Source organism: Crocodylus siamensis, chromosome 10 (genome assembly GCF_052110815.1).
Source record: "Crocodylus siamensis isolate JL-2025a chromosome 10, ASM5211081v1, whole genome shotgun sequence".
Lineage (NCBI taxonomy): Eukaryota > Metazoa > Chordata > Crocodylia > Crocodylidae > Crocodylus > Crocodylus siamensis.
The window spans coordinates 45,554,862-45,580,080 of NC_143404.1; the positions used below are offsets into that span (position 1 = coordinate 45,554,862).

Consider the following 25,219-nt stretch of genomic DNA (forward strand, 5'->3'; position numbering starts at 1 on the left):
CCATGGGCTTTTGGGGGTTTTTTTGGTGGGGGGAGTTCAATAAGCAGTGCTGCCCACCTTCCATGCAAAGCCTCCTGCATTTTTCTGGGCACTTGTTGCTTGCAGCATGGGGCGCTGCTGGTTAGGGCAGAAAATCTTTTCATTCAAAGGTCTGCAAAAGTGACCCTACCTGCCTCCCTTTCACAAGTCTGGATTGGCATTGTGAATCTGTACAGAAGGCCTCTCAAAGGGGCTACCCCCCTGCCCAAACCTGGTCCTGAAACAGTTTTACCACCACCCCCACCCCCAGCTTTTTCTGCACACTTGTTGCACCCAGGTACTGTGTGTGGGGTACACTTAGGGCTACACAAGGGTACACAGAGGGTCTGAGCTGGAGAAATGCCTGCTCCATCTCAGGTGTATAGCTGATCTTGCCTGGGGATGCATCCTTAGTTAGTTCTGACAATGGCGCGGTCATGAGAACCTGGGTACCAGGCGCTGATAGTAGCTGGCGAATCCCAAGAAGGGCATTTTTCTTTTTTTTGTCCATTGCCTTGGGTTACTCCTGTAGGGCTTGCACCTTATCTGCCAGTGGCTGAATTCGCCCTCCTCCTATGGAAACTCCTAAGTACTGGGTCTCTTTTTGCCCTAGGGCACATTTCCTCGGATTGGCCATTAGTCCCGCAGACTGTAGATCCTGGAGTATAACTTTATGGTGTCTTAGGTATTCCTCCCAGGGCTGTGAATAAACTACCACATTATCTATATAGGCCATTGCATAGCCTTAGTGTGGAGCTAACACCTTATCCATCAGTCTTTGGAACATTATGGCTGCCCCATGTACCCCAAAGGACATGCACATGAATTCATATAAAACCCAAGGGATGGCAAATGCAGTTTTCTCCCGGAAGTGTTTTTCCATAGGTATTTGCCAGTAACCTTTTGACAGATTGAGAGTGGATATGAAGCATGCTCCCTGCACCCTATTTTCTCCAGTAGGTCCTCCAAGGCATAGGGTACACATCAAATCAGGCCATATAATTAACATTGTGGAAATCAATGCAGAGGTGTATGGTCTGATTCTTTTTGGGGACCATGCCAGTAGGATTGAGCCATTCACTCTATGATTCTCTAATGAACCCATCGGCTAGCATCTGCTCTACCTCTGCCCAAGTTTTTGCGGGATCCTTTGCCATCCTTCTTGGACCACCTGCTGTGCTAGTGGTGTCTGTATCTGGTGTTCGATTAAGGTGATCTTCCCTGGGCAAGTTGTGAACACCTCCAAGAAAGACATCATTAACTGCATTAACTGCCACTGCTGGAGTGCAGTTAACTGTTGTCCCTGCTGTATGGTCTCTGGATCACCTCTCTCAGCCACATCTGGTCTAACTCCTGCTGCTGTGGGCCTGTGGCAATAAAGAGGGCTTCTCTATCAACCCATCTTTTCAGCAGATTTACCTGATAAATTTGACCAGTCTTCCACCTGCCTGGCTGCCATACCTCGTAGTCTACCAGGCCAACTCTGTGGGTTATTTCATATGGCGCTTGCCACCAGGCCAGGAATTTAGATGTCTCATCTAGCAACAAAACCAACACCCGGTCACCTTCATCAAACCACCTGTCACGTGCCCTGAGGTCATATCCGGCTGCCTATTGTTTTTGGGCCATTCATAGGTTTTCCTTGGCCATAGACCAGGCCACCTTCGATTTTTCCCTCAACTGTAAGACATGGGCCATTGGACTGCAGGCAGAACCTTATTGTCCTTTCCATCCTTCCTTAACCAAGTCAAACAGCCCCCACAGGCAGTGACTATAGCTCAAAGGGGGGGAAATAGATTCATAGATATTACGGCTCGGAAGATCATAGAGTCCAGCCCCCTTTCCCAGGGCCAGGAAGTCAGCTGGGGTCACAGGATCCGAGCAAGATAAACATCCAATTGACTCGTAAAGGAGTCCAGAGTAGGTGCTTGCACCATCTCCGGCAGCAGTCTATTCCAGGCCTTGGGGGGCTCGGACTGTAAAGAGGTTCTTCCTTATGTCCAGCGTGAAACAGTCTTGGAGAAGTTTGTGACCATTTGACCTTGTTATCCCATGGGGCTCTCTGGTGAACAGGCATTCCCCCAGATCCTGATGTACACTCCTTATATACTTATAGGCAGCCACCAGGTCCACCCTGAGCCTGTGATTTTCCAGGCTGAAGAGTCCCATAGCTTTCAGCCTCTCATCATAAGGCCTGTTTTCCTGCCCTCTAATCATGCGCGTGGATCTCCTCTGGACTCTCTCAAGCTTCTCCACACCCTTTTTGAATTGTGGACCCCAGAATTGGATACAGTACTCCAGCTGCAGCCTCACCAAGGCTGAGTACAGCAGGAGGATGACATCCTGGGATTTGCTAGAGAAGCATCTATGGATGCAAGCCAGAGTTCTCACTTTGCTGGCTGCAACATCATATTGGTGATTCATGTTCATCTTGTGGTGACCCCCAAGTCCCTTTCAGCCATGGTGCTAGCAAGCATAGCACTGCCGAGCCTATAAGCATGCTGTGGGTGTTTCTTTCCAAGGTGAAGTTCCTTGCATTTTTCAGCATTGAAGGCTATCAGGTTTTCATCTGCCCATTTTCCCAGCTTGTCAAGATCAGCCTGGATCACCATCCTGTCCTCGGGTGTGGGCACTTTACCCCAAAGTTTGGTGTCATAAGCGAACTTGGCCAGTCCACTCCTGACACCAGTATCCACATCATTAATGAAGATGTCAAAAAGGACAGGCCCAAGAACAGAGCCTTGGGGGACCCCACTGCTCACTGCACACCATGATGATTGACTTCTATCAACTACCACAGTCTGGGTCCGACCTCGAAGCCAATTCCCCAGCCAGCAGTCTGTGATGCAGCCGAGGCTGCAGTTGGCCAGTTTTTCTATAAGACAATCATGGGATACTAGATTGAAAGCTTTTTTAAAGTCAAGATATAGGACATCAATCACTTCTCCCTTGTCTAGATGATATGTCATCTGGTTGTAGAAGGAGATGAGAGTGGTCAGGAAAGACCTACCCGGAACAAACCCATGCTGGCTATCCCTCAGGAAGTTGCCTTCAGCCAATTTGTCAAGAATGGTTTCTTTGATCATTTTTTCCAACATCTTCCTGGGGATGGAGGTCAGGCTGATGGGCCTGTAGTTCCCCAGATCTACTTTTCTCCCTTTCTTGAAGATAGATACCACATTGGTCTTCTTCCAGTCTTCTGGCACTTCACCTGAGTGCCACAAGTTCTTGAAGATCTATTCCAGTGGAAGAGCTATGATGCTTGCCAGCTCCTTAACTACCCTGGGGTGTAAATTGTCTGGGCCAGCTGACTTGAAAGTGTCCAGCCTCTGAAGGTGTTCCTTCACATGGTCAACATTGATGAAGGGTAACAGTTCTCCCTCGCTCTGGCCATCCCATCCCATATTGAGCCCTTGGGGCTGGTGAAGAAACAACACAAAATACCCATTAAGCAGGTTGGCTTTTTCCTGGGCATCGGTTGTCAGTTGACCCATATGGTTTCGCAGGGGTCCAGTGTTACCCGTGCTTTTCCTCTGTTTCCCCACATATCTAAAAAATGACTTTTTATTGTCCTTGATATGTGTAGTCAGTTGGAGTTCATTCACAGCCTTGGCTTTCCTGGTTCGCTCCCTATAGGTCTGGACCAGTGAAGAGTACTCCTCCTTCGGGATGAATCCAGGCTTGCATCCTTTATAGGTCTTTCTTTTTAGATCCAGGAGATCCACTAGTTCCCTGAAGAGGAACTTTTGCTGCCTTTCCTCCAAGACGGGATAGACATTACTTGAGCTTCCCGGATCGATCTGTTGAGGAGCAACCAATCTTCCTGAACTCCTCTCCCCTTTGGGTCATGGTCCCTTAGGGCCTTGTCAGCAAGCTTCCTGAGTTTGTCAAAATCAGCTTCCCTGAAGTCAAGGACTTCTGATTTGCTGACTGACTTGCCTGCTTTAAGGTGGATGGTGAAGCTTCTCTTCAATCATTAGGTCATTTCCCTTCAATTATTAAGTCGCTGTTGCCAGTACCAGGTCAAGCAGCGCTTTGTTTCTCATAGCAGCACTTTGCCTATTGTTCTGTGGTACGTTGTGGAGCTTCATGGTATGCAAACATTAAAGGCCTGAGTAGCTTGTCCCATCTTTGGATGTCTTGCCCACCCAGCAAATTTTTATGCATGCTCTTCAAAGTGTGGTTAAACCACTCTACAAAGCCATCAGCCTGTGAATGGTAAACTGACATTCTCAGGTGTCAAATCCAGAGGGTGTCACATTTCTCTTTAAAAACCCAGGCCATAAAATTGCTTCCTTGATCTGTTAAAATCTCCTTGGGGAGGCCTACCCCAGTGATGATGTGCAACAGCTCTTCTGCTGCTTTTTCTGCACTTGCTGACTGCAGGGGTACTGCCTTTCGGTACCGGGCAGCATAGTCAACCAGTACCATAATAAATTGGTACTCAGAGGCGCTCCATGACAATGGGCCAACAATATCTACCACTGCCCTCTCAAATAGTTCCTCCATGAGCGGAATAGCCACCATGGGTGCACGCAGTGGCCATTGTGGGTGGGAAAGTTAGCACTCTGGGTAAGACTGACAAAACTGGCCTAACCCCCAGCCAAAAGAAGTGATCCTCCAGCCGCTCACAGGTCTTATATTCCCCTAACTGTCCTCCCATGGGAAGTTCATGCACTACTCGCATTGGGGCCTGTTGGTACCTTTTTGACCCTAATAGCTGTGCAGTTTCTGCCCCCAACCCTTGCCCCTTATCATTATGGTAGAACAAAGCATGTCTCACCTCAAACAACCTCATCCTTAGTCTTTGAGCTAGGTCAGGTCAAACAACCTCATCCTTAGTCTTAGCCAGGCCTCCCTCATACATGTTGCTGAATCCATCCTCATGAGTATGCTCAACTGTGAACTGGCCTGATTCCAGCTCTGGTCCAATGTCATCCTCCTCCATTCTAGGGTATCTTTCTCTACTTCGGGTTTCTTTAGCAGGGGATTCCCCCAGTAGCCTTTCCCTACTGGGCTTAGAAGTAGGCTTGGGTCTTTCAGCTAACGTGCCCAATAGCTCCTGGAGTGAGGGCCAGTCTTGCCCAAGAAGCACCAGATAAGATAGCTGTATAGCCAGGAATGCCAGTACTTGGTGGTTACAGCCTCCGATAGTAAGTTGGATCCAGGCCTATTCAAACACTAATGGTTGCCCATACAGGCACCATAGCTCAGAGCAGTCTGCAATGCGAGATGTTACATTTTTCACTAGCTCCCACTTCACTATTGTCTGGGCAGATCCCGTGTCAACCAACACAGTCACCTGCTGCCCCTCAACCCAGGCCTCCACCGTAATGCCAATATTGCCTGCTGTAAGCTTTCCCAGCCTTCTAGGGGCAGCGTCCCCAAGTCCACTCCATGCTGGGAAAGGTTCATGCCTCCTCACTGCCTCCTTCTCTCTACTCCATGTCTGAAGGAGGCCTTAGGGACAACTTAGGACATAATGCCCTGACACCAAAAACATGTAACATTAATCCCTTGGCTGGACCCCTCTTCTTGGGTTTCTGTCTGCTTTCAGGGAACTGGGGTCCCTCTTGTAGGTACAGGGTCTGTCTCCCCCCTTGATGGGGCATGCTTCCTCCTGGCTGCCCAGAAGTCTTCTGTCAACTGCTCTTCCTCCTGCACTGTCTCTGGCTGGTGCTGCTGGACCCAGGCCCTTATTCCCCCTTCCAGATCCCAGATGAACTGCTCCAGTACCACCCTCTCAACCACTTCCACAGCAGCCCTTTCTTCTGGCTTTAGCCATCGCCGAGCCTCATCCCAGAGAGTCTGTGATAGTTGACGAGGGATCATAGCTTCTGCCTTTTGCTTTTGGAATCTCTGCTGGTGTACCTCCTCTGTCACTTCTAGCCAATGTAGGATAGCCCTTTTAACCTTATCATAGTTCTGGGCCTCAAGGACAACTTGCCATAGGCTGCCTGTGCTTCACCCATCAGCAAGAGCCCCAGTTCTGGTGCCCAGACATCTTTTAGCCACTAAGCCTGGCTGGCCATCCACTTGAATGCCTCTAAAAAAATCTCAGGGTTATTATCCTTGGTTTCATAGTTTCATAGTAGTTAGGGGTCAGAAGGGACCTGAACAGATCATCTAGTCCAACCCCCCTGCCACTGGTTGGAGCACACACTGGGATCACACAAACCCAGACAGGTGTTCATCCAACCTCTTTTTGAATTTACCCAAGGTAGGAGCAAGGACCACTTCCCTAGGAAGCTGGTTCCAGATCCTAGCCACCCTGACAGTGAAATAGTGCCTCCTAATCTCTAACCTGAACCTATTCTCCAGCAGCTTCTAGCAATTGTTTCTCGTCACCCCAGGTACTGCTGGGGGGAATAGGACCCTTCCTATTTGCTGCTGATCTCCCCTAACGAGTTTGTAGGCAGCCACCAAATCCCCCCTCAGCCTCTGCTTGCTGAGGCTGAACAGGTTCAGGTCCCTCTGCCTCTCCTCAAAGGGCCTGCCCTGTTGCCCTCCAAGCAAGCAGGTGGCCCTCCTCTGAACCCTGTCAAGGCAGGCCACATCCTTCTTAAAGTGTGCTGCCCAGAACTGGATGCAGTACTCCAATTGAGGCCAGACCAATGTCGCATAGAGGGGGAGGATCACCTCTCTGGACTGGCCTCCTTCAGACATGGAGTAGAGAGAAGGAGGCAGTGAGAAGGATGCCATGCCTCTGTGGCACTGGGATGCACAACAAGGTGCGGTTGGCTTTGCTGGCTGTGGTCTAGCATTGGCAGCTCATGTTCATCTTGGAGTCAGTAATGACTCCAAGATCCCTTTCTGCCTCTGTGCTCAGAAGAGGGGAGCTCCCAAGCTTGAATGTATGTTGTGGATTCCTTCTCCCCAGGTGCAGCACCCTGCATTTATCTACACTGAAGCCCATCCTATTACCATCCGCCCACTTCTGTAGTCTGTCTAAGTCTAATTGCAGCCTCTCTCTCCCATTGAGCATGCCTACTTCTCCCCACAACTTGGTATCATCAGCAAATTTGGACAACGTGTTTTCAACCCTCTTGTCCAAGACGCTGATGAAGATGTTGAACAGTGTAGGGCCCAGGATCGAGCCCTGGGGGACCCTACTGTTCACATCCCACCAGGCTGAGTACAACCCATCCACCACCACTCTCTGGGTGCACCCCATCAGCCAATTTTTGACCCATCTAACTGTGTAGACATCAATGCTACAGTTGCTCAGTTTATTAATGAGAATGGGGTGAGAGACAGTGTCAAAGGCCTTCTTAAAGTCCAGAAAAACTATGTCCACGTGACACCATCATCCAGGAATTAGTTACCTGGTCATAAAAGGCCATCAGGTTGGTCTGGCATGACCTGGCTTTGATGAACCCATGTTGATTTCCCCTGGGCATGATCTCCCCTGCTGGCCCCTCACAGATGTGCTCCTTGATAATTTTTTCAAGAATTTTCACCAAGACCGATGTGAGGCTTATGGGACTATAGTTTCCTGGGTCCTCCTTTCTCCCTTTCTTATAGAGCGGGACCACTTTAACTAGTTTCCAATCTCCAGGCACCTGGCCCATGGACCACTATCGCTCATACAGCTGGGCAAAGGGCACAGCAATAACCCCCCGCGAGCTCCCTCGGCACCTATGGGTGAAGGGCATCAGGGTCCACAGATTTAAAAACATCCAGCCCTTCCAGAAGATCCCTAACTACTTCTGCGCAGACCCAAGGCCTGGCAGTGCTATGCTCATGATTGCCCCTACCTGTGGTGGGAGAGCTGTCCTGTTCCCTGTCCAAGAAAACAGAGGCAAAGAAATTGTTAAAGAGTTCGGCTTTCTAATCTGGCGTAGCCACAAGATTACCATTTGAGTCTAACAGGGGTCCTACATTACCTGGTGCCCGCTTCTTACTCCCAATGTATTTGAAGAAGGACTTTTTGTTGTCCTTAATCTTGGTCACTAGCTTGAGCTCCACCCCCACCTTGGCCTTCCTAATGGCCCTCCTACATTCACGGGCCAAGGAGGGGTATTCCTCCTTGGTGATAGCCCCTCTCTTCCAGCAGGTGTACGCCTCCTTTTTGGCCCTTAGGCACTCTCGAATGCCTTTGCTGAGCCATGGGCACTCTTACCCCCCTTCTTTCTCTCCGGAACTGTCACACTCTGAGCCTGGAGGATCATCCCCCTTAAGGTATGGCCGTCCCTCATGGATTAAGCATGACATCCCTCATGGTTAGGTATGACCAACCGTCATAGTTAGACATGACATTTTCCCAGATCCAGCTGCCCCCAAGAGATTCCCTATGGCAGCTTCTAGGGCCGGGGCTATCACTTGCCCGTTTTCTTCCACTACCACCTATAGCTGTTCAGTGCTCTGTATCTGCATTTGTAGCATCCCCATCATCTGGGCTCCGTGTTGCTGTACCTGCTTCTGAGCTGTTGCCTGCTGCTGGGCCAGCAGCTGCAGTATCTGTTCCATTTTTCTCCCCACCAGCCTTCCTAGCAAGCCTGCCTGTCCCTGCCCTTAAACCACAGCAGCAAAAGAAAAGGGAAGATTCCTGGTCAGAGAAATAATTTGTAGGCTGCTATGGGCAGAGTCTGGGCAGATCAGAGCAGGGTATGTTTGGTCAAGCTAGTTGAGCTGACCAGTTTTACTTTTGCTGCTGGCTTTGACCAATGACCCACTGTTCAGGGCCTGTGCCTCTGCTGCAGCCAGGCTAGTAGATAATACCCGGAGGCCACCCCAGGCTTTTTAGTGATGCAAAACAAACAAAGGAAGTTAAACAAATGAGCTAGCACTTAGCTATCTTCCAGTGGTTCTTCCAGGCTTCACCTTCTGATTACTTCTTATCTTTCAGAGGCTTTACATAGTCTGTGGGATTCTGCAACAAAGCAAATGATGGAGCAAACAAACAAATAAACAGAGAAGAGCCATGCTTTGGGCTCTCCCTGTGGCTGCTTAACCCCTGGTAACTTCATTTGAGGCAGCCTGCTCCCTGGCCTGGTGCAGCCTCTTCAGACTGCTTTCAAAGTTTTTATTCTTCCCGCTCTGAGCTCACACGGCTAACCCTCTCTCACTCCCCATACCTGTGTCAGCTCCCTGGCTGAGGGACTTCCTATATCCCAGGACCTGATTCCCCAGCCTCCGGAGAGTTCTCCCAGGTCTGGGGTGGGTCTGTAGAGGTGATTCTGGGGTGTGGGGCTGTTCAGACTGCCCTGGACCTCTAGTAACAGGACAGGGCCCTGTTACAGCCATGCCCTAGCAAGCAGTCCACAGAGACAAATCCCCATTCCTGAATTACCTTCTGGTATGCCAAAGGGCTGTTCCATGATTAATTACCCAGAGCTACCCGACCCATATCACATGCACCCAATGCTACGCATTAGGGTTCTCTCCCAGAATTGGCAAAAGCCTGCTTAGCTGTGACTTGCACTTGGCAAGCCATGCACTTTATTTCCTCTGTTTATCAGTCAGCCACCTCCCCTCCCCACACATACATACACACATATTTCTGAGGTCCCAGGAACATTTTGCTTGCAAAATTCCCTGTCGGTCTCCCTGTCAGCAGTGAGTGGCCTGCTCTCACCATCCACTATTTTGGGGCATCCCAAGCCACATGCTAGGGTTTGCTCCCTGAATTTCAAACTGCCCTTCTCTACTGAAGGTCAAGGAACATCTGCACCACATAGTCGCTGTCCTATCCCCCCTCCCCACAGTGGTGGTGTGGTGCAGGGACCCCTGCCTGGCAGTGACCGGCCTTCCAGTCCACTATTTCAAGGTGGCCAACACCAAGGCTACATGCTATGGTTCATGAGGCTGCAGTTATTCCTTTAAGTCCCAAATCCTTATTCCTGGTTCCCGGTTCCTTCTTCAAAGCTCACCTATACCCAGTAAAAGCTTCTTATTAATGAATTACACATTCTAAAGAGAGAGAATTTAATTAGCTATGCATATTTACCAAATATGTAAATTAATATCCTGCATCCACCATTGCCATGTACCATCAGGGGACTCTTGTGGACACCTCTGACCACAATCTTGCACAGCCCAAAGTGTGGCCTGATTGACAGCCCCATGTACACTGTAATAAGTATATGGGCTCGAATAAGGAATTTCTTTTGGGCTGGGATTAGAGATGGAAATCCTCCTTAGGCCCCCCCACACCATGACTCTGTGCCACTGGGGGATTCTCTCAGATATCTCTGACTAGAGTCTTGCCTGGCCCAAAGTGCTGTTTGTTCATGCCAGGCTGCCAACTCACAGCTCCCCATGCACACTAGACTAAGTATATGGGCTTAAATAAAGAACTGTTTTTTGGGCTGGGATGGCAGCTTGAAATCTTTCCTGGGCTAGCTCAGATGACCAGGGTTGTCCAGGAGAGTCACCAGTGCCAGAGGCATGGTGTGGGGTGGCCCTAGCTCTGTGATGTAATGGCCAAATATAACAGTGCATGGGAAGGACTGAGATACACTCCAGAGCTGGGAGCAATGGCCAGGTGTAACATTTCATCACAGCCCTCACCATGTCCTGGGTCGGCACAGTTGTGTCTGGAGAGATGAGAATTGTGGTTAGTTGCAGGGGCAGCTGTCCTAGCAATTAGGGAACTTCCTGGGTGACCAGTGGGGTCACCCTAAAACCAGCACCCCAGCAAGGTTGATAGACGAGATGGGAAGCCCCTGGTCCAAGAGAGTCTTCCAGTGCCACAGAGGCATGGCATGGGGTAGCCCTAGTTCTGGGGTGTAATTAACCACATAGCCACAGTGCATGGGAATGACAGATATGTGCCCAGCTCTGGGGTGTAACAGCTGCATATAACAGTGTATGGGGAGGGCTGAGAGACACCCCAGAGCTGGATGCAACAGGCACATATAACAGTTTAGCACAACCCTCACCATTCACTTCCAGGGCCCTTCACTCCTGATCTACAGCTCCCTACCCTCCTAGGAGTGGGGTGTGGTGGGTCCCAGAGGGATCAAAGCCGCAAGCTGCAGGTGGCAGCTCAGGTTCGTTCCAACCCCCTCTGACATGAAGCCAGGCAGCTTGGTGTGCAGATGGCACATAGAGGATACCATAGGTACTAGAGCCAGCTGTAGTTAATGGTTCAGGTATTGATAGCTCAGTAGCCTAGATTTTGCCTGCCGCATGTGAAACATGGGTTTGATTCCTGGCCAGGGCACCAGAGGCTTGACTTGCCTGAAGAAGGAAATCCCCACTAGAAAGGGTGCTCCCCTCACCTCTTTTACCCCACCCCACTGGGTTACCTGTGCCTCAAATTTTGTGGGCTATGCACCTCATATTTTGGGAAACCCTGAATTTCATATTTTGTGAACCCTAGCCTCAAGTCTGTTGTTGATTTGTCTCAATTACATGTTTATGTTTACCTAAAATCCCTTTGACTCCCCTCTGCTCCCCCCACCAAGTGCCAAAGTGGAGGTACTATTATCTCCCAGGGTCTCCTTGCCCCCCACATATGTGTTATATTCCACTCTGTTCTTTCCCTATTAAACCCATATATGTTTCATAGTTTCATAATTTGTTTGATACAGTTACGTTCCAACTGGTCTCGGCTGTAGGAAATAGGAGGAGAGCTGCTCCCTCATAAGTGGCTACCCCCTCCCATAGCTCACTAACATATGCTAAATCCTTTTAATTGGAGGGGGGGTACCTCATCTGAGTACCACCTGGGTTACATTTACCACCGGGGTTACCCCTATCCTCCCAGCCCCCTCACTCCTGACCTGCCCCCCCAGCCCTGCCACCCCCTCGTTTTCAAAAACCCAGTCCAACAAAAAGTAATTTTAATTAACCTGAGATTTGGACTGCCTGACCCATAACAATTTGATTTTTGCCACAAAGTGCATGCGAACACAAGGAACACTTTTTTGGAATCCAAAAAAGTTCTATTTTTCATAAATCTGAACCTTGAAATATAAATCACCAGTAAAAATTTGCAACATTAGCACCTGGAGTCTTGTTGATGTATTACAGTAGAGATTCAATGAATTTCCATGGATTATCAAGTGAATCCAAGCGGCACCTGGTGCTATAACAGTTGCACAGCAGGGAAAATCTTGTTTTCAGGCATAAGTCAGATCCACGTTGAAAATTTAGAACTATAAAAAAACCCTCATGGAAGAAACTCAGGAGCTAAAAATAAAACATGTTGGAGGTGTTTTAAATTACCACGACAAAAAAATCTTAAATGATAAAATCAGCTGACAATGTGGATACACAAACGCTATTTAACTAGCTTAATGGCAATTTTTGTCATGTGGACATGGGAAAAGTATAACGTGATAACAGGAGAGCTGTAACATGGACAAGCACCCTACGTGTACCCTGCAAGATGTACATGCAGTCCACTCTGACAGCAAGTATGGAGGGGGAAGGATGGCAGTTTTCTGAGTGCTGTTTTGATTTGACTGATGTAAAGTGCTATACTGGATCAGAGTGCTTTCACAACACTTAGAGCCCTTTCAAAATACAGAACTCATCTGTGCCAGCAATGCACTAATAATCACAGGATTGGACACAGATAATACATACATTTTATTTCTTAGGGCAGGGAATAAATAATCTGCTGAGCCAGTAGAATGCTCTCTAGAATTCTGTCTACTTGAGAGTATTCAGCTACATGGATTATTGTAGGATCTCTAAGGAAACCTTGAGGGGACCTTCTTGCTATCTGTACAAACAGAGTGAAAAGAGAAACTGCTTCCTTCATCCTGGAGTTCAGTTTATAAATCTCTATATTTATCTCTGGTGATATACCAGGATTTTGAAGCTGGGGAGAAATCACACATGCCCTTCTCACAACCAGAAACCAGACCTCATTCAGAGGACTTTGAGGGTTGGGTAGAGACGGAAGTCTCTCCATTGTGCCTCTCCATGTATCCTGATATAGCTAATTTGATAAAAAATTGTATTATGCAGAATCCTAGGGAGACTCTAGTAGCCAGTGAAGCATTAATGTAATAAGACCAGTATGAGCTTTGCGTTGCTAAAACAATCTCCCTAACATCCTAACAACATCCTGTATTATAAGCACAAGGCCTCATGTGATTCATGATCAAAGCTTATGCATTTCATGCCTTTGTCACAGTGAAAATATCAAATTTCCCGGTTTTATATCAGATTCATATTAAAACCAGTCAGATTATGCATAAACTGCCAGATAGCTATTATAGTAGTTTATAACAATGAACTGTGTAGAGCATGAGTCAGTCTGTGGACTGTGCCTCCACTCTTTCCACTACAGCAGAGGTGTTCTCTGTGCAGAAAAAATCTCTGCCAAGCAAAGAGGAAGCCTCTCAGTATAGAAAGATTCATTCTGCTGGAAGCCCATTTTTCAAAGCTGTCCTTTTATGTTTTAGAGCCAAGTTCTCATTACATTACAGCACAGTTTGTCAGGAGTAATAGTGTCCACAAAAATGACCTTGCACCCCATGCATATGCTGATCCCTAATATTTGTTGCCAGGGTGTATGTTGCAGAACCTCCAATAGGGTTACCGTGAAGGTTGTATGGTGCAAGCCATGTTTGTATGAGTTCCTGTTTTGCTTAACTTTGACTGCTTGCCCCTTGTTTCAATGAGTATAAAACTCCATTCATGTATATAGTATATATTAGGCCTGGGCAAAGTGGCTAGTATTTACTTCGGATTGGGATACAACCAGTTTGGGGGGCAGTGATTCAATTCAGTGATTCGAATCACTGTCCCAAATCAATTTGGCCAAATCACCCAGGCCCAGCCCCTGCCCACTGTCCCAGCCCAGCAACAGCTGCCTCGCCTGCCCCAGCTCCCGGCACTTAGGGAAAAAAAGCCCCAACTAAGCAGTTGGTGCCAGATGGGGGTGATCCCCACTGCCCCCCTCCCCCGCCACATGCTTTTTATTGGTCCCCTGATTTGATTCGGAGTCAGAGGTTTGGCCACCAAATCAAGCCGAATCTCCTCCGAATCGAATCAGCACCTGAAGTTTCGCATAGCCCTAGTATATATATACCTCTATTTCTTCAATAAATGTTGCAATAATTAACAGACCCCACTGAAATTTAAGATGGACACAACTTGTCCCCAGTATTCTCCCATCATTTCTATTCTTTGGTGTGTGCAGCTGAATAAATTGACCTTGCTTTGACAGAATCCTACAATGCATGCTCTGTAATAAAAAGAATCCATGTGGTATTGGTTTTGATTCATCAGCACAACAGTCAAGAAATCTCTAGAATATGTAATTCCCCTTTTCAGCCTCACGATTTTGCACAATGTAAATGTAATTAAAGCAACAATCTGAAGAATGAAATCAGCAATTGGCTGGTAAGAAAATGTTTGTTTTGTGGTGCTATGACTCAGGATTAGTTAGGATTATACCAACAACCCTTTGGAAACAGGCAGTCCTGCCTTACATTTCAGATTCATATTTCTTGTGGTTCAGTAAGTGTTCTCCCCTCCTTCTTTCGCCTTCAGTTTACTAAGAGAGAACAGGGGAGGTTTCCCTCTTTATTCCATTTATTCTCCCTTTTTGGAGCCCCCTGTAGTTTCACAGAACTGGGAAGTGCTTTTGGACTCACAGCTCAGCTTGGTGTCATGCATAGCTAGAGATTTTGATCAGATCCAGGTGCTCAGCAAGAGTTGCTGTGTAAGCTTAAAGGCACATTAAGCGCCAAAGCCACGACTTGAGTCTCAATACCCTAGCTTTCCATTTTGTATTTGGTGCATTCTTTTAGTAGGGACTGATATTACTAGAAGGTGATTGCCAGTATTCATGAGTTTCCCCCTTTAAACTTTGGTACATGTTTTGTTTCCAGTTATGCTGTATCTGTCTAGTTCTCAGATATATGGTCACATGTCCAAACCATCATGATCCACATAATTAATTACTGTGATTTACTTTAAGTAGTGATCACCCAGACCTGCAGATTTGTATATACTTGGTGTACCCAAATGAAGAATATCTTGTTAAGTGATAGTAATGATAGAGACCTATCCCAAAACTGAATTTGCTGAATCAGTGACCATAAAAATGACACGATAAAACATAATAAATGCATCTAGTTTGCACTGAATTTATGGTAATACTTTGTAATATACTTGGAAGTGTTTTTCACTGTATTGTGTAAAATTAATGAAGTTTTAGGACAAGAATACTTCACTCCTGGCCATTGGTATTGGATTTTTGCTGCAAGCAGCAGGGAAAGACTCTACATTTTAAGTGCAGATTATAAAATGTTCAAATTAGCAAAGTGTAGCATTCTGATGTTTTTTGGGCTAAGTACAGACAGTCAAAAAGCCCAAGGCTGAATTGATTCAATCTTTGCACGTTAATCTAAGCTGATTAGATTGAACCAATAAGCAAGTGAACAGACATTCACTTTTGATTCCAGAAGTGGAGCTATGTGCCTGCCATGACTCAGGCCAGAAGCTTGGGGGTGCTAAAGCCCGGCTCCCTGATCAGCTGGAGCAGACAGCTTGGGTCAAGGCTAATCTGCACACCCTGCAAGGGGGTGGAGGGGTGGGTTGCAGGAGAGGTACAAAGCATCCTGGGATGCTGGGGGACTGTGAGGTAATTTGAATTGAGGTGATCTAAGACAAAATTTCAGTAAACTTATTTAACCTAAATCAGTTAAGTCTGATATTGCATCCATCCAGGTTTATCTTAAACCAGTTTCAGACATTTTGAAACTGGTTTACCTGCACTAAACTTCTGTTGTGTTACAGATTTGAACCAGTTTCCAATCACTTGTACCAATTGATGTGTAATTTCTGTCCCTAGCCCCAGTGTTTATATTCTAACTAACAATTACACGCACCAAAATCTCCCAGAGCTATGTCATTTTCTTCATCGTTTTTACAGCCAGCCTTTTTGACAAGCTTAAATGTTTTGCATCAGCTTTGTGTGCATTCTTACAACCATTAGATTGCCTTCCAAAGATCGTATGGTTGTTTTTTTTTGGCACACTGTAGTATTTTATTTGTCTGACTTTGGACAATGGATCTGAGACAATGTAAATGTGGCTGGTAAATTTCATAGATTTCATAGATTTCATAGACATTTGGGCTGGAAGAGACTCCGGAGGATCGAGTCCAGCCCCCTGCCCCCGAGGCAGGAAGTCAGCAGGGATCATAGGATCCTAGCAAGATAAGCATCTAAATGTGTTTTAAAGGTGTTCAAAGTGGATGCTTGAACCGCCTCAGGTGGCAGCCTGTTCCAAACCTTGGGGGCCCAGCCTGAACCGGTCACAGTGCAGTTTGTGACCATTCGATCTTGTCATCCCTTGGGGGGCTCTGGTGAACAGTCATTCCCCCAGATCTTGATGAGCACCCCTAAACTTATAAGTGGCCACCAGATCACCCCTGAGCCTGCGCTTTTCCAGGCTGAACAGCCCCATTGCTCTCAGCCTATCATCATAAGGCCTGTTTTCCTGACCTCTGATCATACACGTGGCTCTCCTCTGCACCCTCTCAAGCTTCTCCACATCCTTTTTGAATTGTGGAGCCCAAAACTGGACTTAGTACTCCAGCTGTGGCCTCACCAAGGCTGAGTACAGTGGGAAAATGACATCCCGGGATCTGCTTGAGAAGCATCTATGGATGCAAACCAGTGTTTTTCTCGCTTTACTATCCTTGTGGGACCCCACTGGTCACAGCACAACAAGACAATTGACTCCCATCGACCACCACCTTCTGGGTCCTACCGCGGAGCCAGTTCCCCAGCCAGTGGATCATGGTGATGTCAAGGCCGCAGTTAGCCAGTTTAGCCAAGAGGTGACCGTGGGATACCAGATCGAAGGCTTTTTTAAAGTTGAGGCATACGACATCGATCTCTTCCGCCTTGTCCAGGTGATAAATCACCTGGTCATAAAAGGAAATTAGATTGGTCAAGCAAGACCTACCCACAACAAACCCATGCTGGGTATCCCTCAGGATATTGCCTTCAGCTAGTCTGTTAAGGATGGCCTCCTTGATAATCTTTTCCAAGATCTTCCCCAGGATAGAGGTCAGGCTGATAGGCCTGTAGTTTGCTGGATCTACTTTCCTCCCTTTCTTGAAGATAGGCATGAAGATGTGGCATTCTATGCTTTCCTAATCCACATGGTCATTTTTTGGTTGTATTCAGGGTATTTTGGGCACTTATTCTATTTATTCTATCTCTGGATATGTAGTCTTGCACATGTGGATGGCTACATAGGCATGTAGACTGAGAAGGGGGAGAAGTGAGAGTGCTTCTCCCATGTTTTCCACTAAACAGCTCAGTGGCTAGAGTACTCAGCTGAGACATTGGAGGTCTTGGTATCTCAGCCTTCCCACCAACACACCTAGCTTTCTCACCTGCACAGTGCTCTAACCACCCCATCACAGGGTAGCCACTATCCAGTCCCTTCTCTGGTATGCCTTTTAAAACTGACATCTGGACAGCCAGGAGAGGGAGGTCTGTTAAATATACATGGGGCCTGGAAATACTGGTAATAGGCTTGCCTAGCATTATGTGAGAAGTCTATTCCTGCTCCCTATGTAGTGCTGAGACTGCTCCTTTCATGCTCTGAAAGGGCAAAGTAGAGTCAATACTAAGGCTGCACTTCCCTGTACACAATCTCATAAATCAGGAACCGCAAGCAGTGGTCATGCGTCAGGAAGAGATGTAGTATCAGGTTTTTCTTCCATGGGCATTGGGCACCCAGGGTGCTTTCTTTTGTTTGCTCTCTTACACACATATACAGACACACACACACACACATATACACATTAGAAACTAACTTCAATAAAGTACTTGCTTGGAGAAAAACTTGTATGAAAACTGGGGAGGGAGAATAAAAAAAAGATAAAAAGGTGAAATGGCACATGTTCATTTTTTCTGCCATAGCAGAGTCCCTTTTAAAAGCAGATGTTGGCACCGGAGATGGTCTTGTGCTTGAGGGTTAGCAAGGTTTACTGTTAATGTTAATTAGTAATGAAAGGTGTCACTGCTTTTTTAATTGCCTTCTTGTTTCTTACATCAAACCTTAATGTTGCCCTTCCCCCACCACACCAAGCCACCTAGTGCACTTAACAGCTTGCATTAAAAACTGCTTTGTAAAAATTGTAAACCTACTCAGAAGCCATGGCTACCATCTGCATGATGGCTCATTTCCGTTGGCTTCTCCCCGCACTGCCCTTTCTTCCATAGCTGTTTATTTAAGAATTGCTTTGTTGCCCATCTATTGTACTTCTATCTTTTGTTTTCACTGCAGCATGCTGCCAAGGGATAAGTCACTCTACCTCACCTAAAACCTGACATCACTTTTAAATAAGCGTCAAATGAAGGACACTTGAGAGGGTCTTGAACATGGACCACCTAGAGGGACATCAAGCAAGTCAGATAGGCAAGAGAGTTGATCTAATGCACCTCATCGCTGGCTTCATTTCCAGGCTCTAAGAGAAATTTTCTTTCATTATTTTAAACTCTAAAGTCTCCTTTTTGTGGAAGCCCAAACCTCATAAATCATGAAAAAGAAAAAAAAGTACAAAAAACAAAACAAACAAAAATGTATAAGGACACAGTTTTTCTGCTTGCCATTAGCTTAGCTATGGACTCTTTTCCTAGTGAACTGCTTTTAGTTGCAGCATAGACAAGGATCTGGTGTCTTGAAACATTAGGCCAGCTCAATAGGAGGATGCACTCTTGACTTGCTAACAGCACTAAACTCTGTGCAAAAAAAATGTGAAATTTGTGTGAATATTGTACATGCAAAGGCCTTGGATGTCTGACAAAAAAAGTAAAATAAAATAAAAAATTAAAATTATTCCTAGGTATGTGGGTGGACAGAGCAACTGGCAAAATACAAGAAGGAAAATGAGAAAAAGATAATGACAAATATAATTTGATGGATAGTTGTAAGTAGTTTACTAAGTGTTTTAGAACTGTGCTAAAGACATCTTTAAGATTTTTTTGTGAAAAGAATTAGTAGTTTACTTTATAGTAAAAGCATTTTATATTAATTGTAGCACATTTTTTAGTTATACATAGAAGGGAGATGTGTATAAAAAGAAAACAACAACAAAGCCTGCCAAACTTGTTTCTATTATTTGTACAGCAAGAAATGGACAATTTATATCTATGTTGTATGGCATTATTATATTTTTTTCAGCCATATGTCCATCTATTTAAAATTGCTGACAATGATTTTGTCTATTTATGAAGAATTAGAAAGCATAATTACAGCTTATCATAAGGTGCATTTTGGGGGTTTTTTTTAATTTTTTCAGTGGTGCTGTTTTCTCAGCACCTGCACACTCAGTTCACAATGCTTATTTTAACTTTCTTTATAATAAAATATATGAAAAGTAGAAATAAACCAGTCTCTTCCTTTATTTTGCGGGCAGCACCAATATGTACTCATAAAGACCCACATTGACTCACTGTGGCAAAGGTTTTACTTTTACACACAGTCCTATTTGACTTCAATATAGGACTAAATTATGACCAGTGTGACAAGGATTCACTTCAGAATGAGCTGAGCTATTGGCCTGACCCTGTCTGTAGCTTATTTCCAGAAAAACAAGCTCAGCTAAAAGGAAACAAAAGGTGAAAATGCAAAGCAGTTTTAGGGCCTGTTACAGATTTATTTTGGGCAGCTTCTGGAGCTCTTAACCCCCAAATTGTCCACATGTTAACACCTTTAAGTGGTTTAAAGCACTTGTTTTGTAGCTCAAAGTTATGCCACTCAAGGGCAGAATTATCTGTGATCCACACAACCCAGCTCCTGTTTCATTCATGTATGGCCCTTCCCCATAGATGTGCCACTCAAGTTGAAGTCCTCCAATATCCCAGGATACAGTGGTCCCGTCATCCACCCTCCTGTTCTGTGGGCTTTCACACACCCGGCTGTTTAGTGGAGTGGCCCTGAGATTGGAGCTGCAGCTTTTCTAGTGCCTCCAGCCCCCCAGTCCAGGAATAGTGGCCTGGGGTACCTTTCCTGACCAGCACTGAGTCCAGTGCTGGACCCAGTACCCTCCCCACCCCTGCCTAGCCCTGGGTAGTGGAGAAGAGCGAGGCCATCCCCAAAGAGCCCTCAGACCTGACTGGGCATCAGCAAACCCCAATCTCCAGCCCTATGGCTCCAGAAGCAACCTGCTCCATGCACCTGATTCACATGCAGCATGGTGAGAGGTAGCACTGGCTGCTGTGGGGTCAGGGGCAGCTTGCTGATGGAGAAGCCACTGCTCTAGGATGGAGCAGCTGCAGGTGGATCTGGTTTGTGAGCACAGGGCTCTGCCACCGCCTGTGTGGATGCGGAAGCTGGCTTCTGGCAGACACTACTCTCAGCTGTGGAGTGAAGCCAACTTGGGAGGGGAGGGGGTAGGGAGCTGGCTGCACCAGCCACTGCTGTAGTCCCCAGCCCTGTGCTTACCACTCTGACCTCTGCCACCACCACAGGCTTTCCAGTGCCACTGCCTGGGCCTCCCCCTACCCTGTGGCCGCTGCTGTGTCTGTCTACTCTCTCTATACACTGCTGGGCTGCCCCACTGGGCCCCGAGGCACCAAGGAAGGGTAGAGGGGGCGGGGGGGGGGGCGGTAGATACAGGCCAGAGTTGAGGTTGAAAACCACAGTGTCTTTCCACTTGATGGATCTTCATACGTTCCTGCAGAGATACAAGAAGGTTTTAAAGAACCAAATTCCAAATTGGGGTGCAGCCACAAAATGGGTCAGAGTGGCAGGACAGCTAAGCAAAGGTGATGATTGATCATGTTTAATATTACAATGGCTTCATTTAAGAATAGTCTGAATAGTTGGCCCAGCCATGTCTATAATCCATAACAAACATAAGAATTCTAGGTGTGTCTACAAGTGCAAATGCCATATGATGCAGTAAGAAATCATGAGTATATTTCCTGCTTGTAATTTACACGTAGCACATTTGCTCATGCTTAGAGCAAATTACTGGGCAGTAAGCATATGAACATATAGACAGAGATGCTTACTTGGCAGTAATTTTTTCTAATCTCTAGTAAGGCATCTTGGGTAAATGTACCCTCTGTTGTGAAATAATGCAGTCACACTCCAAAGAAAACCAGAAAAGCAAGGGCTGCCTGTTGGGCCTGTGCGAATAGGCAGCTATTCGATTTGGCTACAGATCCAGCCACGATCAGCTCGGTTTCCTGCTTTGATTCAGCCGAAGTGGCTCAAAAGCTTGCTAGAGCTGGAGAACCTCTCCTGCTGGCCTCACCCTCTTGTAGGGGACCCTGGAGCCCAGCAGAGAGCCTCTACTGCTGGTCGTACGCCATACTGCTGAGGGTCCAACTGCTGCCTGCAGGTCCCACTCCTTCAGACTCTTCTGAGACAACTGCTCCCACCCCGTTGGCCCAGCTCTCGCTAGCTCTTTGAAACTCCTTCCTTGTGGTCTCTCACTGGTCTCTCCTGAGTCAGCTGCGCTGCCCTTTTTATCCCTCTCCAGATGACCCAAGGGTCCAATCATGGGACATGGAGGGTGAGTGTCTGGGGCCTGATTGGTGAGGAAAGGGAATCCCAAGCCCTCCAATCATCTTTTACCCTTTCAAAACCCCTGGGCTAAATCACTACCAACTAGCCCGCCACGCTTGATTATACAAGTTCTCAATAAATGTGCAGTAACCACTGCACAGTAGTGTCTTGTGTAGATGCTTCCAGTAGTTCTTTTTTTCCCATCACACAAGAGGCAAGGATTTGCTAAGGTGATATCTCTTGTTGGACCAACTATGTCATTTAGATAGCATTAAAAAAGCTTTTGAATGCAAGATATTCATGACATTACACCAGGAGAGCATTACGGATGTTTGGGGATGCAATCCCATTAATTACAGAACATATCTAGGTTTACTGTTTTCCACAGAGCAATCAATGCAGTTGGGTCAGCCTAATGGGATGGCATGTCCTTCCAGACCAGACAAGCTAAGGTATACCAGTGTCTTAGCCAAGAGCACACGAGGGATGTGGAGAGCATCACATCAGGCCACTTTTGGCTCCCCAGCCTGAACAATCACATCCCCATTTACAGGTGGGTCAGCTTGGGGGTAATCTGTAGTTCAAGTTGAGAACAAAGCTTAAACTCAAACCTCAGAAGGCCTAGCAAGTCACCATAACTGCTCTGCCATCCAGGCACAATGAATCCCCCTTACAGGAATATGCTCTTACTTGAATTTTTAACTGTTCCCTTTTCTTATTTATATGAATCCTTGAAATGAAAACTATTTCTATCAATCTTAGTTTTTTATATATTTATGCATTTTATGCACTGATTCGTACCACTCTTCACCTCAGTCTGGTAACTTCTTGCAATGAAAACAAACAAGAACTCTTTACCTTTTATCTCTGGCCACCAATGTCAGTGCGTCTGATGTTCTCTGTGAAACACAATAACCCATTTCAGTAAAAATTTAGCAGCCTTTTCTGATGGGCCAGCCTCTACTTACAAATATTACCTTCTAGGTAGGATGTTGCTTCCTTGAGCCTTGCTATTGTATGTGAGCCTGACCTGGTGTTCTGGTATATCTTCAGCTATGGGGTAACCACGTACATTTTACAGAATCTATGCGGGTCAAGAATTCATCCTGCTATCAGTTTATTAGAAAAGCTATAATGTTACCAGTTTCTGTTGTTGGCATAATATTGAAAGTACAAGTTCTTTCAGCTGAAGATACTTACTTTCTCTGTGTGTGAAAGAGAGAAAACTGCGATGCAGTAAGAACTCCATCACAAAACTGTGCATTACAGTATTAATATAATTAATTCAGAAGTTCTAGTCCTCTTTTGTCTATTCCTTTCACCCACCCCACCCCTCTGTTATGAGAAATAACAAATGAGGTGTAAAGCTGTTAGGTCCTGTTATTCTTCCAATCAAACACAATGTCCATGTATTTTATTCCTGATGCTTGTATAAATTAAAATAAATCTGGCTGTCCTAGACCAGTGAAGAAAAATGTAAATGACAGTCAAGTCACTGCAGAAATCAGCATTATTTCCTTAGTGTGACTAATGGCAAGTATATTCACAGTGACTGCAGAGGTCTGGCCAAGAGGGAAGAGCTTTTGAGTAAGGCAACAAATGTAAAACTCTTTCATGATGATACTCTGTGTAACCCTGCATCCACGAATCATCCCTTTTACCACTAGTGATCTGGATCCCTTTTAAAATTGTACCTGGGAGACTGTAGCAGGACACTAAGGTGCCTGCTACTTTTGGGAGCAATGAGGAAAGAGCCCAGGTGCGGGTTGCTAGGCAACCAGAGGGAGCCAGTGACTCTCACCTGTTAGCAGTCAGCTGACCATGAGGGGGAAGGTCCTGGCTCCCATTTAAACCCCAGGGCTGAAGCCTGGTGGGCAGTTTCCTGCTGGCAGTCAAAGGCGAAGGAACTCTGCTGGAATGATAAAAAAAGAAGAGGCCTAGATGCATGAGCAGTTTGGTACAGGTGGAGGATAGAGCACCCTTGGAGTGGCTCAAGTGATGTTTTAGCCAAGTGTCATAAATTTATGTTATAACCTAGAGGCTTGAGTTTTGTGTTTGTTGTTCAACCAGAGGTTTGGGTGAGGCTCTTAGGGGTTGGAGGGGGCCTCATACAGGACCCACGGCAGTGTGGAAATCCCAGCCCCAGAGAAGGGGGCAGCGAGAAGCCCCAGAGAGTGGGCAGCAACTGACGAAAGTCAGAAAGGCCACATTAGGAGTGTGCTGACCCCAAGTGCCAAGAAGGGTGCAGTATTTGCTAATGTGCTGACCCTGAACGCCAAAGGGGCGCAGGATTGGGACCATGCCAACTCCCGAGTGCCAGAGTAGATGTAGTATCGGTGGTGTGCCAACTCCGAGTGCCTAGTAAGGCAAAGGGCAACAAGGTCACAGAGAACCCGAGCATCCAGTGAGGTGCAGTGCAAGAGGCAGGGGCCACGGAGAGCCCAAATGCGAGAGGCAGGGGCCACGGAGAGCCCGAGTGAAAGTGAAGAGTAGAGCGAAACTAAAGAATGTCTGGTACATCTGCGAGGCTTGGGGCATGGTACGGGGTGGTTGGAGCCATGCATAGCCCATAAGGCTGGGGGTGCACAGAGACACCCCATACAGAACGAGCTAGGGTACAACAGAAAACCTGGCCAAAAGAACAGAAAGGCAGCCTCCCAATAATACATATATAACATCAAAGATGTGGAGGGTGAGAATGGAGGATGCCCATTAGGCAAATCAGGACGGTAAGAGGGTGCTAGGGGAGAGCACAGCAACCCCTAGGGAGCCACTCCTGTTACAGAGACTAATAAAATTTCCTGAAGAACATGGGAAACGATAACATCTTGACAAGTTTTTGTTTCTGGTGTCAAGCAGATAATTATTTTCCAATATCAGAGACAGTAGGTTTCCTCAAAATATGCAATTATTAGGGATGTGAGAAACGGGCCCTATTTGATTCAGATTCAGATCTGGCCCAAATTGGGGACAGTGATTTGATTTGTTGATTTGGATCACTGTCCCTGATTCAATTTGGCTGAATCTAGATCTGAAGATTTGATGCTTATTTGGAGAATCAGCAATTTGGACCTAGACACAGCTTTAAATGTTTTTCCTACATACCTCGAGGTACCAGGTGCGGCTTGTGCATTCTTCAATGCTGGGACGGATGGAGTCCCCCCCACCTGTGTCCCCCCCAGCTTGGCAGTTGGCTGCAGGGGGACCCTGGGTGCCCCCCCCCGACCCAGGAGGCACCAGTCGCTGAGCTGGGAGGGCATGGGTGGGCTGCCCAGTGCACTCCCCAGCAAACCCAGAAGTGGACCGGAAGTGCTTCTGGTTTATTTCCGGATCTGCTGCCAAGTGCACTGGGGAGCCCCCTGCACTCTTGTGGAATGCTCCATCCACCACAGCACTGCAGCATTCATGAGCTGCCTGCTACCTTGAGGTATGTGGAAAAAACATTTAAAACTGTGCCTGTGTCCAAATCAGTGAATCTATCCAAATCTGTCCGAGTTGATTCAGAAGGTTCCAATTTGATTCGGAGAGATTAAGGGGTCTTTTGATTTGCGTCAAATTTGGATATTTGGCCATGGAATCAGGGCGAATCTCCACCAAATTGAATTTGTGACTGAAGCTTTGCACAGCCTTATCAATTATTAAAATAGGAGAAAACAGACCATTCAGATGAAAATATAGTTTGAAATATCACAGCAAGAAGCTAAGATGTGTTCCAAGGAGGGTTCTTGAATGCTAATATTATTTTATGTAAC

The 25,219-nt window shown here is 46.6% G+C and overlaps 1 protein-coding gene across 4 annotated transcripts in view; it reads left to right on the plus strand.

The window, feature by feature from the left end:
- The window catches only part of TOX2 (TOX high mobility group box family member 2), a 384,827-nt gene extending 365,488 nt beyond the window's left edge, over positions 1-19,339 (plus strand). For 3 of the 4 annotated variants that reach the window (XM_090020462.1, XM_090020464.1, XM_090020465.1), the window contains one exon: positions 18,237-19,338. In XM_090020462.1, coding sequence (XP_089876588.1) covers positions 18,237-18,273 — 37 coding nt within the window. In that variant the 3' untranslated portion in view covers positions 18,274-19,338. Of the gene's footprint in view, positions 1-18,236 lie in introns of all 4 variants that reach the window. The other variant, XM_090020466.1, reaches the window with a different exon arrangement.
- The last annotated feature ends 5,880 nt before the right edge of the window (positions 19,340-25,219 follow it).